The sequence below is a fragment of the Leucoraja erinacea genome, chromosome 26 (assembly GCF_028641065.1).
Source record: "Leucoraja erinacea ecotype New England chromosome 26, Leri_hhj_1, whole genome shotgun sequence".
In the NCBI taxonomy this organism is placed as follows: Eukaryota; Metazoa; Chordata; class Chondrichthyes; order Rajiformes; family Rajidae; genus Leucoraja; species Leucoraja erinaceus.
Genome location: NC_073402.1, coordinates 15,047,248 through 15,062,247, shown reverse-complemented (window position 1 = coordinate 15,062,247; position 15,000 = coordinate 15,047,248). Strand labels below are relative to the sequence as shown.

The 15,000-nt window shown below is 47.1% G+C and overlaps 1 protein-coding gene across 2 annotated transcripts in view; it reads left to right on the top strand.

The window, feature by feature from the left end:
* The window catches only part of LOC129709676 (interferon alpha-inducible protein 27-like protein 2B), a 46,580-nt gene extending 32,706 nt beyond the window's left edge, over positions 1 to 13,874 (top strand). Inside the window, exons 9-10 of one of the 2 annotated variants that reach the window (XM_055656180.1) lie at positions 11,594 to 11,743; positions 13,492 to 13,874. In XM_055656180.1, the coding sequence (XP_055512155.1) occupies positions 11,594 to 11,743; positions 13,492 to 13,595 (254 nt within the window). In that variant the 3' untranslated portion in view covers positions 13,596 to 13,874. The remainder of the gene's footprint in view (positions 1 to 11,593; positions 11,744 to 13,491) is intronic. The other variant, XM_055656179.1, reaches the window with a different exon arrangement.
* The last annotated feature ends 1,126 nt before the right edge of the window (positions 13,875 to 15,000 follow it).

The window sequence follows — 15,000 nt, the reverse complement described above, 5'->3', positions numbered from 1 at the left end:
CGCTTGGTCTCACCAATATATAGGAGTCCACACCTGGAGCAGCGGATACAATAGATGAAGTTGGAGGCGGTGCAAGTGAACCTCTGCCTCACCTGGAAAGACTGTCAGTGTCCTTGGATGGAGTTGAAGGGGGAGGTATAGGGACAGGTGTTGCATCTCCTGCTGTTGCTGGGGAAAGTACCTGGGAATGGGGTGGTTTGGGTGGGAAGGGACAAGTTAACCAGGGAGTTGCGGAGGAAACAGTCTCTGCAGAAAGTGGTAATGGGTGGAGATAGGAAGATCTGGCTAATGGTAGGATCCCGCTGGGGGTGGCGAAATGTTGGGAGGATTATGTGCTGTTACATGGCTCAATTGTAATCAAATATTCTCTACACAACAACAAATGTTCTCTACACAACAAAACCTTTTTCGCTGTACCTTCACTGAACTGAGCCAGGTGTTTAAGAAAGAACTGCAGATGCTGGAAAAAGCAAAGGTGGACACCAAATGCTGGAAAAATTCAGCGGGTGAGGCAGCATCTGTGGAAAGAAGGAATGGTGACGTTTTGGGTCAAGACCCTTCTTCAGAACTGTACTGGGGATCAGCCAGCAGGTTTAGCCCGATTGCTCCTTCAACTCACAATTGATCTGATCTTTAATCTGCCCCTACAGTTTACATCTAACGCTGGGTGCAGGAACATTGCTAATTGGCTCATTCAAGACTGCAGGAATACATGCAGTGGGAGGGAACTGAAGCTTGGTGCAGCCAATGCAATACTGTCGGGAAAGACCACAGTTTGGGGTTGTTTTTCTGCTGGATATTGAGGGGTAGAGTTCAGTGGGGGCATCCTTCAAACAAGGGAAGGGAGATTACCCCAGAGGGACCACATGTGTGGCAATGGTGTTCTTAGTTTGGTTTAGTTTAGTTCAGAGATACAACGCGGAAACAGGCCATTTGGCTGACAGACCACGCCGACCAGCGATCCCCGCACGCTTACATTATCCTACACCAGGGACAATTTACAATTATACCAAGGCAATTACCCTGCAAAACTGTAAGACTTTATGGAGTGTGGGAGGAGACCCGAGACCCCGGTGAAAACCCACACAGGTCACGGGGAGAACGTACAAAGTCCATACAGACAGCACCCATAGTCAGGATCGAACCAGGGTTCTGTTCGGGTGCCAACACAACTCAATAGGACACTATGGAATGTACAGACACTGAGAGAGTGAGAAGACTTTTTGCAGGATTTATGTTTTGTATTTTTTTTACATGAATAAAATTTATTATTGAAATTTAAAAAAGACACCGTGGGGTACAGATCCCAGTTCAAATGAATTCAACTGAGTCAGGCTGGGGGTGGAATCGATTTCTGTGTGACTAGAGATGTAAATATATCCCAAACAACTCTCGCTGGAAACCAAGCAAAACAAACAAGAGCCAATGTTCTTCGAACAATTCCTCTAGGTTTCGTTTCAGATTCCAGCATCTGCAGCCTTCTGTGTGTTTGAGGAAAACGAAACTGAACTTAATGACGCGGTTTAGTTAAATAACGCAGCCGCAGTCGAAGCAATTTTCCGGAGGCAAACTGTGTCTGTGCACAACCTGCGCTTGGAGTCAGATTACAAGTGCAGTTTGCAGCATATTCTAGCCTTTGGTGAGTGTTTTGCTATTTTGTGCTGGAGTTGGGTTTAGCTGCAAGGACATGTTGATGCAGTGATTCAAGGCAAAATTTAGGTTCTAATTACATGACATTTCCATAATGCGATTTGTATATTCAATGCGTATGCATCAGTGTATTTATAAAAGGGACGACGTTTACACTGTTATTGTGTAGGAAGGAACTGCAGATACTGGTTTACAAAAAGCTGGAGTGACAGCGAGCATTTCTGGGGAGAGGGAATGGGTGACATTTCGGGTGGAGACCTTTCGTCAGACTGGTTAGCGATAATGGAAACGAGAGATATAGTCGGTGATGTAGAAAGGCCACTGTTAGCTGTGTAACGATAAGCTAGTGTGACTTGGGTGGGGAAGGGATAGAGAGAGAGTGAATGTCGGGGCTACCTGAACTGAGACAAACCAATATTCATACGACCTGGCTGTAAGCTGCCCAAGCAAAATGTGAGATGCTGGTCCTCCAATTCACGTTTAGCCTCACTCTGACAATGGAGGAGACCGAGGACAGAAAGGTCGTCTGTGTAGCAACAGGGAAGTAGAATTAAAATGTCCAGCAACCAGGAGCCAGGTAAGTTCAGGCGGACTAAGTGAAGGTGATCCGCGAAACGATCGCCCATTCTGCTGTTGGTCTCGCCAATGTATATCTTGAACAACTGATACAGCAGAGGTTGGTGGAGGTGCAAGTGAACCTCTGCATAACCTGAAAGATCTGTTGGGGTCCCAGGACAGAGTCGAGGGAGGAGGTATAAGGATAGGTGTTGCATCTTCTACGGTTGCAGGGGAAGGTACCTGGATGGGGAGGGGGTCGTTTGGGAGGGAAAGGATGAGATAGCCCGCGAGTTGTGGAGGGAATGGTCTCTGCAGAAAGGGGTAAGGATGGGAAAATGTGGCTAGTGAGGGTGGGATCCCGTTGGAGGTGGCGGAAATTTTGGGGGATTATGTGTTGTATGCGACGGCTTAACAAAGGTAAGGAATACACGTGTTTAAGAAGGAACTGCAGATGCTGGAAATTCAAAGGTACACAAAAATGCTGGAGAAACTCCGCGGGTGCAGCAGCATCTATGGAGCGAAGGAAATAGGCAACGTTGTCTAGTTAGTCCTTGCTGTCTCCTCCCCTTCCTCAGCCCTCGGGCTATCTCCTCCCATCCCTCAGCCTTCGGGCTCCTCCTCCTTCTTCCTTTCTTCTCCCCGCCCCCCCATCAGTCTGAAGAAGGGTTTCGACCCGAAACGTTGCCTATTTCCTTCGCTCCATAGATGCTGCTACACCCACTGAGTTTCTCCAGCATTTTTGTGTACCTAAGGAATACACTTATTGTGTCATTAATTTAATTGTTCCATTTGTACCAACAATTAACCTCTCTTGAAGGTATACCACCAAGGGGCGCCGCACGATGGCTATGGCAAACCAAATCCTCGTATGTTGCAAAACATACTTGGCTAATAAATTAAGATTATGATTATGAAACGACAGACCAATCAGCCTAATATATGCAATTAGCAAACAGCGTGAATCCATTATTGAGGAGGATATGTGGAAGTGAGCAGACTCCAGGTGTCTTTTTGAGATGGAAAGTGTGTTTGACCTATTTGCCAGAGTTCATTGAGGATGTGACGTGAGGTGGATGAAGGGGAACCAGAGGGTGGGATGTATTTGGATTTCCCAAAAATACATTACACCTGGAACCAATGGTGTAAAACGTAATTTTTGAACTTGTATTTTCAATGACCAGACAAAATTTGAAGGTAGACAAAAATGTTGGAGAAACTCAGCGGGTGAGACAGCATCTATGGAGCGAAGGAATAGGTGACGTTATGGGTTGAGACCCTATTTCAGCAAATTAGGGAGAGATACAGCAGGGAATCAGGCTCATCAAGTCTGCACTGATCAATACACATTTATTTATTTACACAAATTGTACTTTAATTTACCTACATTCTCATCAACTCCACAAAGATTTACCACTCACTACACACTAGGTGCAATTTACAGTGCCCAAATTTGCCTACAAATCCTTACGGCTTTGGGACTTGGGAGGAAACCCACACAACAAGTGAGAATGTGTAAACTCCATGCGGATACAACCCAAGGTCAGGTTAGAACCAGATGCAATAACAATTTGAATCAACTCTGACGTTCATATGTTTATTAGACCAAGTGCAGACCCGTTGGGTCTGTTTCCCCCCAACGCGCGTTTGGGGGGGGGGGGGGGGGGGCTGCGGCATCACACTCACACTAACCACCCCCCACCAACACAGGTGGGGGGAGAGGGAGACGGGTGGGGGGAGGGAGAGGAGGGGGGGAGGGGAGAGGGGAGGGGAGGGGAGAGATTTGGGGGAGGGAGGGACGGGGGAGAGATTTGGGAGGGAGGGGAGAGCGGGGGGGGGGGGGTGATGGGGTGGGGGAGTGGGGAGTGGGGGGAGAGTGGGGAGGGCAGGAAGGGGGAGGAGAGGGGGTAGGGGGGGGGGTGGGAGAGGGGTAGCAGGGAGTGGTGCAAGAGAGAGAGGGGAAGGGGGTGGGGGGGAGGGAGGGGGTGAAGATTGGGGGGGAGGGGGGGAGAGAGGGGATGGGAGGGGAGGAGGGAGGGGTGAGGTGAGAGGGAGATGGAGAGGGGGGAGAGGGGGGAAGGGGAGGAGGATGGATGCAAGGGGGAAGGGAGGGGGAGAGAGAGCGGGGGGGGGAGAGAGAGGGGTGGGGTAAGGGGGAGGGAGGGGAAAAGTGGGGAGACGGGGGGGGGGGGGGGGGGGTGGTGGAAGAGGGACAGGGGTAGGCGCGGGGGGAGAGATGGAGTGAGGTAGGGGAGAGAGGGACAAGGGGGGGGGGGAGAGGGAGAGAGGGTGGGAGCAGGAGGGGAGGAGAGGGAGGGTGGTGAGGAAAGGGAGATGGAGAGGAGGAGGAGAGAGGAGGGTGGGGGGGGGGGAGGGGGAGGATTGAGGGAAGGAGGAGAGGTGTGGGGGGGGGGGGAAGGAGGGGAGGAGGGAGATGGGGTAGGGGAGGGGAGGGGGAAGTGTGGGGAGGGAGAATGGGGGTGAGGGAGGGAGAGAGGGATGGGGTGGGAGGAGGAGGGGATGAGGGAGAGAGGAGAGATGGAAAGGGGGGGAAGAGGGAGGGGTGGGGAGGTGGGGGGGAGGGAGGTGAGGATGGAGGAGGGGGGTAGGGGGAGGGAGGGAGAAGGGTGGAGGGAGGGGGGAGGGGGTGGGGGGGGGGGAGAGGGGAAAGAGGGGGGGGGGAGAGGGGGAGGGGTAGGGGGGGGGGAGAGAGGGGGGGATAGAAGTGGAAGAGTGGGGAGGGGAGGGGGGGAGAGAGGGGTAGGGGGAGTGGTGGAAGAGGGGACAGAGGGGTAGGGGAAGGGGGGTGGGGGGGGAGATGAGGGAGAGGGGAGGGAGGGGAAGAGGGAGAGAGGGATGGGGAGAGGAGAGGGGTGGGGTAAGGGGGGAGAGAGAGGGGAAGAGTGAGGTGGGAGGGGTAGGAGGAGTGTTGGAAGAGGCATAGAGGGGTAGGGGGAAGGGGCAGGGGAGAGGGGAAGGGGGTGGGGAGGGAAAGGGTGGGGGTGGGAGAGAGGGAGAGGGGTGGGAGGGGAGAGGGAGAGGAGGGTGGAGAGGGGGGAGAGATGAGTGGGGGAGGGGAGGTTAGGGGGAGGGGGAGAGAGGTGGGGGGAGGGGAGGGAGGGAGGAGGGGGGGGAGGGGGGTTGGGTGGGGGTAGAGGAGGAAGAGTGTGGATGGAGGGGGAAGAGAGGTGGGGAGGGGGGGGGGGAAGGGGGGAGGGAGGGAAGGGGGTGGGGGGGGAGGAGATGGGGGGGGAGGGGGGGAGAGAGGGAGAGGGGGGGAGGGGAGGAGGGAGGGGGGGGAGAGGTGTGGGGGAGGAGGGGAGGGGTAGGGGATGGGGGGGATGAGGGGAGGGGGGGAGGGGGAGTTGGGGGAGGGATGGGGAGGGAGGGGAGGAGGGAGTGGGGGGGGGGGTGAGAGGGGTGGGGGGAGAGAGGGGAAATAGTGGGGAGGGTAGTGGGAGGGGAGGGGTAGGGACAGTCCATCTGTTCCCTATTCCCTTTGACCCCCAATCCTCTTTCTCTATCCCTACACACGTGATGACGCGCTTCGACACAGGTTGCGGTGGGGAGGGGTGGGGGAGGGGGAGGGAGAGGGGTGTGGGACTGGTGCAAAGACATATGTAAATGGGTCCATTCCGATTGGACATCTGCGAGCATTGGGCATTGTGACATCACACGATGGAACATTCACCAACATTCTATGGGTGAGAGCTGTTTTTTTTTACATTTTGAAATTGGGGGGGGGGTGGAGGGGGAGAAGGATTTTATTAAAAATGTGTACATAAACACAACAAAATCCAATCAGGAGTGGATACTTGGAACGAAAAGTGAAATCTCTACCGAAATGGGAAAAAAAATCTCGGCTTTTCTGCGTGTGGTGTTAGCGTAGCAACGAATCAAAGTTTGGCACCCACACGACAGCCAGGCAGAAACACACACACACTCACAGCCACACACACACCCAGCGACTAGATAGATAGACAGACAGACAGACAGACAGACAGACAGACAGACAGACAGACAGACAGACAGACAGACAGACAGACAGAAAGACCGACCGACCAGTTGGCCCATAATGGCTGATCTATCCTACAATCATATATCTTTCCCTCAACCCCATTCTCCTTCCTTCTCCCCATAACTGCTGACTTCTGCTGAGTGAAGAATTCACACACAATCTTTGCTTAAAACTTTTTTTAATGTAAATTACTTCACACAGGAAAATTACATTGCATTGAATCCTGCATTATTGATCCTTGAAGATATTGAGAAAAATGCTGCACCTGGTTTACACTGTGTTGCTCTTATCTGCTGCTTTCAATACAGGTGAGAAATGAATGCATATAATGATCCTGATTGATTTAAAATAATTGAGCATTTATGGGTAATTGTAGTGTTCTAGATACCGTGTAACATTGATCCTGCCACCAGCTTACTGAACAGTCTCTCTTTAATAGTAAAATTATTTTATTAAGAATTAAGTGAGCTGTAAAGTTGCATTGAGAATTGTAAAAATACTGAATAGGTATCTTGAACCTTGGATTTAAAAATGTAATAAAAACAGAAAATGGTGGTATTACTCACCAGGTCATGCAGCATGTATGAAGAATGAAACGGGTTTAATCTTCCTGGTTATCAGAAGATCTCCAACCTGAAATATTAATGTGATTTATCTTTCACAGATGCAACATGACCTTCAAAGAGATTCCAGCATTTTCTAATTTCCTTTCAGGTTTCCTAAATCTTACAGTTTCTTTGTTTTTTAGAAATGAAAGACTTGGGAACAGAAGGAAGCAATGCTTAGGCAGTTGGGACTAGATATTTTCTAGACTCCAGATGCCCAAATTATTAACTCCACAAACTTCATTCATTAACACACTGTATGTGGGATATGCTTGAGTTTTGGGTGTAAATTCTTCAGCGATTAGGATGGCACAGTGGTGCAGCGGTAGAGCTGCTGCTCACAGCGCCAGAGACCTGGGAATGATCCTGACTATGGGTACCGTCTGTGCTGAGTTTGTACATTCACCCTGTGTCTGGGTTTTCTCCGTGTGCTCCGGTTTCTGTCCGCGCTCCAAAGATGTCCTGGTCTACAGGTTAATTGGCTTTTCTAAATTGACCCTAGTGTGTAGGACATGGAACTAGTGTATGGGTGATCGACAGTTGGTGTGGACTTGGTGGATTGAATGGCCTATTTCTACACCTCATCTCTGAACTCTAAACAATAGCATCAAAAGTCAAAGTTAGAGGGGAAAAAACGAACTAACAATTGAAGTTGGCGACATTACCACCTAAATGGGGAAATAGTCCTAAGGAGGATTGAGAAAAGGTATAGGGGGGTTGCACGTAAGATCATCGGGTCAAAGGGCGTGACGCACGGAGCAGCTCAATCCATCTGGAGGACATGGCAGCTTCCGGCATACACTGTTAACACTCGAAACGTATACTTTCTTACCTGTTAAAAACCGCCAAAATTGTAAATATTTGCGCTGTGAATAATTGTGGAGCGTGACTGAGCACTCTGAATCAAATGCTCCAGTATCTTTGCACTGAACCCGAGCACCAAGGTGTAAACAGCCGAAGGAGCGCATCCCTCGGGTCAGCCCCGACTCACCCCCCAAGGTCAGCGCTGTCCGGCCACTGCCGCCCTAAGATCCCTGAGACCCATCAAAATGGAGAACATTGCGAATAAAGTTTGTGAGGTAGATAACAGTTAGAAATTATTACCCAAGATGCAGTGTAATTTGTGATGGACAATATCAATATTTTCACCAAACCCCCCCCCCCCCCCCACCCCCACCCACAGCCTAGAGAAAGAGGATTGGGGGGTCATAGGGAATAGGGAACAGATGGACTGTCCCTACCCCACCCCCACCACGACCACACCCACCACCCCGGCAACATCCCCGTCAGCTGCAGCAGAGGGTGGGCACAGTCTGGTCCCTCCGCCCACCCAGAGTCACTGACCGCGCTGCATCTGCACTCCCCCCCCCCCCAGAAGTTAACACAATCAGGCAATTGGTTACAAAGGGAAATAATTGGCGTGAGTGTTTGTATATGAAAAATGAATATTAAAATGATCTAATTCTGCTATTAATTTGCCCTTTTATAGGTTCAAGCCTGCCTTCGTATGAAAAAGGTAACTTCCATTCGGGGGGGGAAACATGTCCCTCCCATGTTTTGAGAGGTGGGGGACAATCCCCCCCTTGCTTTGTAATCCGGATTTTGAAATTTGGTGAAAAACAAAGATTCAAGCGGGTATCAGACTCTTTCTAAGGTCTAAATCGGCCCGTTCGCGGGGCCTTTCATCGCCCGGCGTGACTTAAAATTAATCTGCTGCATCGAGGTGATTAAGGCTCCCGATGTTGAAGCCCCCGCCGGCCAATTTTAAGCAGTGCCGGGCGATGAAAGGCCCCGTGAATGGGCCGATTCGGGGCGGACGAAGCTGCTGTTGCTGGAGTTCGGAGGCGGTCACCAGCCAGGTCAGATCCCGAGATTACCGTCCACAGGGCACACGGCTGAAGCCTCCGGAGCCTTGTGTGTGTGTGCGCATACGTGCGGGCACGTGTGTGTGTGTGTGTGAGTGTGCGCGGGCTGCCAAGAAATTGTGTCCCCCCCATGTTTTGATAGCGGTTTCCACCCCTGACTGTGTGCTGAGTTTGTACATTCTCCCTGTGTCTGCATGGGGTTTCTCCATGTTCTCCGGTTTCTGTCTGTGCTGCAAAGATGTCCTGGTCTACAGGTTAATTGTCTTCTCTAAATTGGCCGTAGTGTGTAGGACATGGAACGAGTGTACGGGTGTTCTATGCACCAGGGTGCAAGGAAATTCCTTGTTTGCATGAAGCTCCCTAAGTAAACAACAATGAATACAAAAGAGCAGAGTGGTTCAAAGATACATGGTTCTGCAAGTGATGTTGATTAAGTTTTGTACCTAAAGTTATAGTTTTGAGAAAACTGCCTTGTGACTCTCATGACTCTTGATTCCCCATTATCTCCATAAAGTCCAAAACTCTTTCTCAACCTTTCTCAACCTTTCATATACTTCCTGACTTGACATTCTCAGTTACCTGAAGTAGATTTACAACTTTCACATAACGCTCTTAAATGAACCCTTTTGTGTGAGACATTGTTATATTTCGAGATTACCTCACCTGGAAAATCATCCTAGTCAAATTAAGCCACTTGGTATCTTTAATATTTCAAAAGATCAGCTACATTTCTGAACACAAAGGACTACAGACCCAATATACTTAACCTTTCCTCATAAGACTCCTTCATCAGAGATTGAGACACTTTAATGCATGAAACTGGATGCAATAACTCCAGGTCAATACTTTTATAGCCTTGGATAAAATGAGCAAGATTTGTCTATTCTTGTATTCTATCCATCCTGCACACTGACCTATTTATTACCCTCTCCCTTCATGGATAGTGTATTCTATTTATAGGTTTCCAATCTATTAGAAACTTTGCAGCATCTGGAACATTTTGTAAGATCACTATCAGCAGCTTAGATCCCCTTTCTTACAGAATTGCTTAAGAATCTGTTTTAGTTTTTCTTCCTCGTTTATTCTCATTTTATTCTGTTCCTCGTTTATACATTAATTGTGTCTGCCATTATTTACACTCGTATCATGAGGAAAAGTACTTGCAGAAATAACCTGCAAAAAACCTGCAGGGAGGTATCATAATTTAGCATGGTCGACTTGTTACAAGTATAGCCATCAGATCAAATGAGAAGGGAGACACAAAATGCTGGAGTAACTCAGCGGGACACGACTGGGTCACATTTCGGGTCGAGAACCTTCTTCTTTCCTACACATTTTGTCCGCTCCAGGTCAAAATGAGAATCTTGCATTTGGTCTTATTGAATACTTGACTAATGTTTGTATTTGGTCCTTGCATTTACAGATTGCTCGACTGCTGCCTGGGTTGCTGCAGGAGCAGGTACATAAACAACTTACATTGATGGAACCTTGTGACATTTTCTTGAACTTTCTCAAAATGTTTACAAGCAGTCACTCTTGTTACCAAAGCAGATGTAGCAACCAATTTGTGGATGGAAATGGCTCATGAACAGGAAATGTACAAATAACGTGCTGTGGCATTTATTTCATGAGAAATTTTGCCCAGAGCTGGACTCCCTGTCCACTGCTGTTCATTATATGTGACATCTTCTGTTGCACTGTGGAAGCAAATGGTTAATTTGAAGCCTTATCTCATCTAAAGAATAAGCCCTTTGACAAATTGGATTTCCCCTAGCACTCCAATAACTACACCTCAACTGGATGTCACATTATCAATTGGCATTCAAAGATGGTGGCACAGTGGTTATAATAATTGGTTAGTGATCTAGACATTACAGTTCACGTCCCTCCATTCAAAGTCAATTAATAAACTATTATCTAAATGGTGGCCGATTGGGAAAGGGGGAGATGCAGCGAGACCTAGGTGTCATGGTACACCAGTCATTGCAGGTAGGCATGCAGGTGCAGCAGGCAGTAAAGAAAGCGAATGGTATGTTAAGCTTTCATTGCAAAAGGATTTGAGTATAGGAGCAGGGAGGTACTACTGCAGTTGTACAGGGTCTTGGTGAGACCACACCTGGAGTATTGCGTACAGTTTTGGTCTCCAAATCTGAGGAAGGACATTATTGCCATAGAGGGAGTGCAGAGACGGTTCACCAGACTGATTCCTGGGATGGCAGGACTGCCTTATGAAGAAAGACTGGATAGACTTGGTTTATACTCTCTAGAATTTAGAAGATTGAGAGGGGATCTTATAGAAACTTACAAAATTCTTAAGGGGTTGGACAGGCTAGATGCAGGAAGATTGTTCCCGATGTTCCCATTGGTCAAAGTCCAGGACAAGGGGTCACAGCTTAAGGATAAGGGGGAAATCCTTTAAAACCGAGATGAGAATAACTTTTTCACACAGAGAGTGGTGAATCTCTGGAACTCTCTGCCACAGAGGGTAGTTGAGGCCAGTTCATTGGCTAAATTTAAGAGGGAGTTAGATGTGGCCCTTGTGGCTAAGGGGATCAGGGGGTATGGAGAGAAGGCAGGTACGGGATACTGAGTTGGATGATCAGCCATGATCATATTGAATGGCGGTGCAGGCTCGAAGGGCCGAATGGCCTAATCCTGCACCTAATTTCTATGTTTCTATGTTTCTAAACTGGAATTGATCAAAGTTATTAGTTCTCATTATTAATCACCACAAAATAAATAATTCACCAATGTCCTTTAGGGGAAATCTACCCTTTTTACCTGGTCTCCAGATCCACCAAATATGGTTGACTCTCATTCTCATTGGTGGCAGCCAACAGCCCAAATGCATTGGTGTGTTTTAGTTCTCTTATCACCTAATTCTATGTCCTACCTTGCAGTTGCTGCAGTGGTTGCTGCCCCACTTGTTGTCGGGGGACTTGGGTTCACTGCCGCTGGAATATCAGCTGGATCTGCGGCAGCAACTATGATGTCTTGGTATGGAGGAGCAACCGCGGCAGGTGGTGTTGTGGCAACTTTGCAGTCAGTCGGTATGATGTTATGCATTTTATTAAGAAAATTGAGTGAAACAATGAAACATATTGCTCTAAATGTAATCACTAGCCCAATGACATAAGCTTTCCCTCCAGGTACAAGTATAGGTATATGGATATGTTTTTTTGAGGATCAGAGGTTCCTCAGTTAGTTATTAAATGTGGATATTGATAAACAGAAATTGGCAGCATAGTTAATATAGCTGAGTGGGCACCCTAATCAAATTTTTCTTCTGATTTTTTTTATTCAAAGAGAAACTGGTAAAATACCAAGTAAAAGCAAAAACAATTGATAACAAAATGTTGCCGTTCATTAGATTGCTGATTTTAAATCAGAAAAGGCATAAAAGGACGAATAGAGAGAGATAATTTTAAGAGTGAAGAAGTGAAAACATTCATGTTGAATCCCTGGCATTGATGTCGTGAATGTGCTTTTCACTGTCATTGAATATCAGAAATGGAGTTCAGCACCGAATATAGCAGAAGGGAAATAATTCATCTTAGGTCACAAAAAAAAGAGACAAACTACTGAACTACCCAGCGTGTCAGGCAGCATCTCTGGAGAACATAGATAGGTGACATTTCTGGTCGGGATCATTCTTCAGTCTGATGTTTTCCAGAGATGCTGGCTGACCTGCTGAGTTACTCCAGCACCCGGTGTCCTTTTTTTTTTGCAAAACCAAGACGTGCGGGTTTGTAGGTTGATTGGCCTCTGTAAATTGCCCCTAGTGTGTAGGAAGTGGATGAGAAAGTGGGATAACATCAAACTTACGATGTTTGATCGATGGTCGGCAGGCAGAAGGGCCTGTTTCAATGCTGTGTCTCTGAACTCGTAACTAATTATGCTGAATGTCCTCTTTAGAAACATAGAAACATAGAAAATAGGTGCAGGAGTAGGCCATTAGGCCCTTCGAGCCTGCACTGCCATTCGATATGATCATGGCTGATCATCCAACTCGGTATCCAATCCCTGCCTTCTCTCCATACCCCCTTATCCCTTTAGCCACAAGGGCCACATCTAACTCCCTCTTAAATATAGCTAATGAACTGGTCTCAACTACCTTCTGTGGCAGAGAATTCCACAGATTCACCACTCTCTGTGTAAAAAATTATTTTCTCATCTCGGTTACTGCAGTGGTTGCTGCCCCACTGTACTCCGTCTATCTTTAAATGGTCTTGCCCCGCCTTACTTCTCTGAGCTGCTTCATCCCTACGCTCCTGCTCGGTGCCTCAGGTCAGCGGAAGCTCAGAGGGGATAGAGCCTTCTCTGTTGCTGCTCCGACATTATGGAACACTCTACCTTTGCACATTAGACAGGCCCCTTCACTGTCCATTTTCAAAACTAATCTTAAAACCTTTTTCTATTCCTTGGCTTTCGACCCTGCATGAGACTTTGCTCCTGTTTTAGTGTTTCTATTGTTTTTTATTGTTTTTACTGTCTTTTAATGTTTTTATTGTTTTGTTTTATGTTTATGATTAGTCATGTACAGCACTTTGTTGCAACAGTGGCTGTTTTTAAAGTGTTCTATAAATAAAGTTCAGTTCAGTTCAGTTCAGTTCTGGCTTTGATAACTGACTCCAGAATTTTCCCCACCACCGATGTTAGACTAACTGGTCTGTAATTCCCCGTTTTCTCTCTCCCTCCCTTTTTAAAAAGTGGGGTTACATTAGCTACCCTCCAGTCCCCAGGAACCTTTTATGTCGTGGGAAAATATGACAAATATATTTTTCTTCTATTCTTCAAGGAGTCGTTGGATTAACTTCAAGTGCAACGGCTGTCGTGGCGAGCTTGGGCGCTGGTGTTGGCAATGCTGCCAAATCAGTTTTTTGTAAGTCTTCAGATGAATAGTTTGTTATGAAGGCAAGGTGGTATTGCGAGGTCCAGCCTGCGAATAAAATTATTATCTGTTCTGGATGATCAGATTACTATTTGTTAATCTCAAAGATGAACAATTGCCTGTACCACCATAAACATGGCAAGGTTCCCTTTCCCATCAAATTGTTGCAATAACATTGACAGAGGTCGAATGGAGACTTTTAAAAATGTTGTTAACATTCACGTTTTTCTTCAATGCTACTGTTCAAGAGTGATTCTAGATGAATGCAAAATAAAAAAAAGTTATATCACAATATTCTATCTCAGTATATGAAGTCATTGGGGAAACATTAATATGGTGTTGATGAAATCTCTACAAACTGTTCTAACATCTAATGTTAGGGTGTGAGGGGTTATGGGGAGAAGGCAGGAGTACGGGGTTGAGAGGGAAAGATAGATCAACCATGATTGATCTAATAAAATATATCTTTCAGGACTGGACGAGGGTTGGTGAAGATTATAAATAATGATCTCCTTTTCTTTTTTATTTTATTTTCTTTTCTCTATTTTCTCTCTCAACTTTCTTCATTTACTCGTTTTCTTTCTTCACACACTATATATTTCACATCTTTCTATCCTTTACTATCTACCTTATTTTTCTTATTCTCATCATTTTTCAATGTAACAAAAAAAAAAGAAGTTGTACATAAAATGTATTATGAAAATATATATTAGGCACTTTGTTGCCGTATGACTGTACTTCTAATAAAATAAAATATTAAAAAAAAACCATGATTGAATGGCGGAGTTTACTTGATGGGTCGAATTGCCTAATTCTGCTCCTAGAATTTATGAATGTGGCTCCGTAGGTCTTGCAGGGCTCGAAATTAACGGTTGCCCGGTTGCCAATGGCCACCTAAAGTCCCACCAGGCTACCTAAAAGCCGTGTCATTTTTCCCGGCTTGGCAAGCGAAGGGAAGTTTGGCTGATGTGGACAGCGGACGGCCTGATGCAAACTACCGGCGTTTCTCAGAGAACTTCTACCTTATCCTTGTTCCCTGCCTTGCCCTGTGGAGTTGCTGCTTGTTTGTGAACCAGCGGCCCAGGCAACGGATTGGCGCTCGACACCGCTGCAAATTGTTCTGTTGCTGTTGTTCCCTTAAAGGGCCTGTCCCACTTTGCAATTTTTTTCAGCGACTTTGGAGCGTCAGTGTCTGACCCACGTAAAACAGTCACTGGACTCGATCCCCCAATATTCTGCATGGGAACTAAACTGTTGGCCATGAGTTGTCCCAGAGGCAGATCTCTCTTCCAGTGGTCTCTCCAAACCCCCAGAGGCAGCGGGCTTTGCAACTGGATGCAGGCAATGTTTCAATGTACCAGTGGCACCCATCTGCTCCGGCCACTAATTCTAAATACCCAGCACCCATTTTGAAGC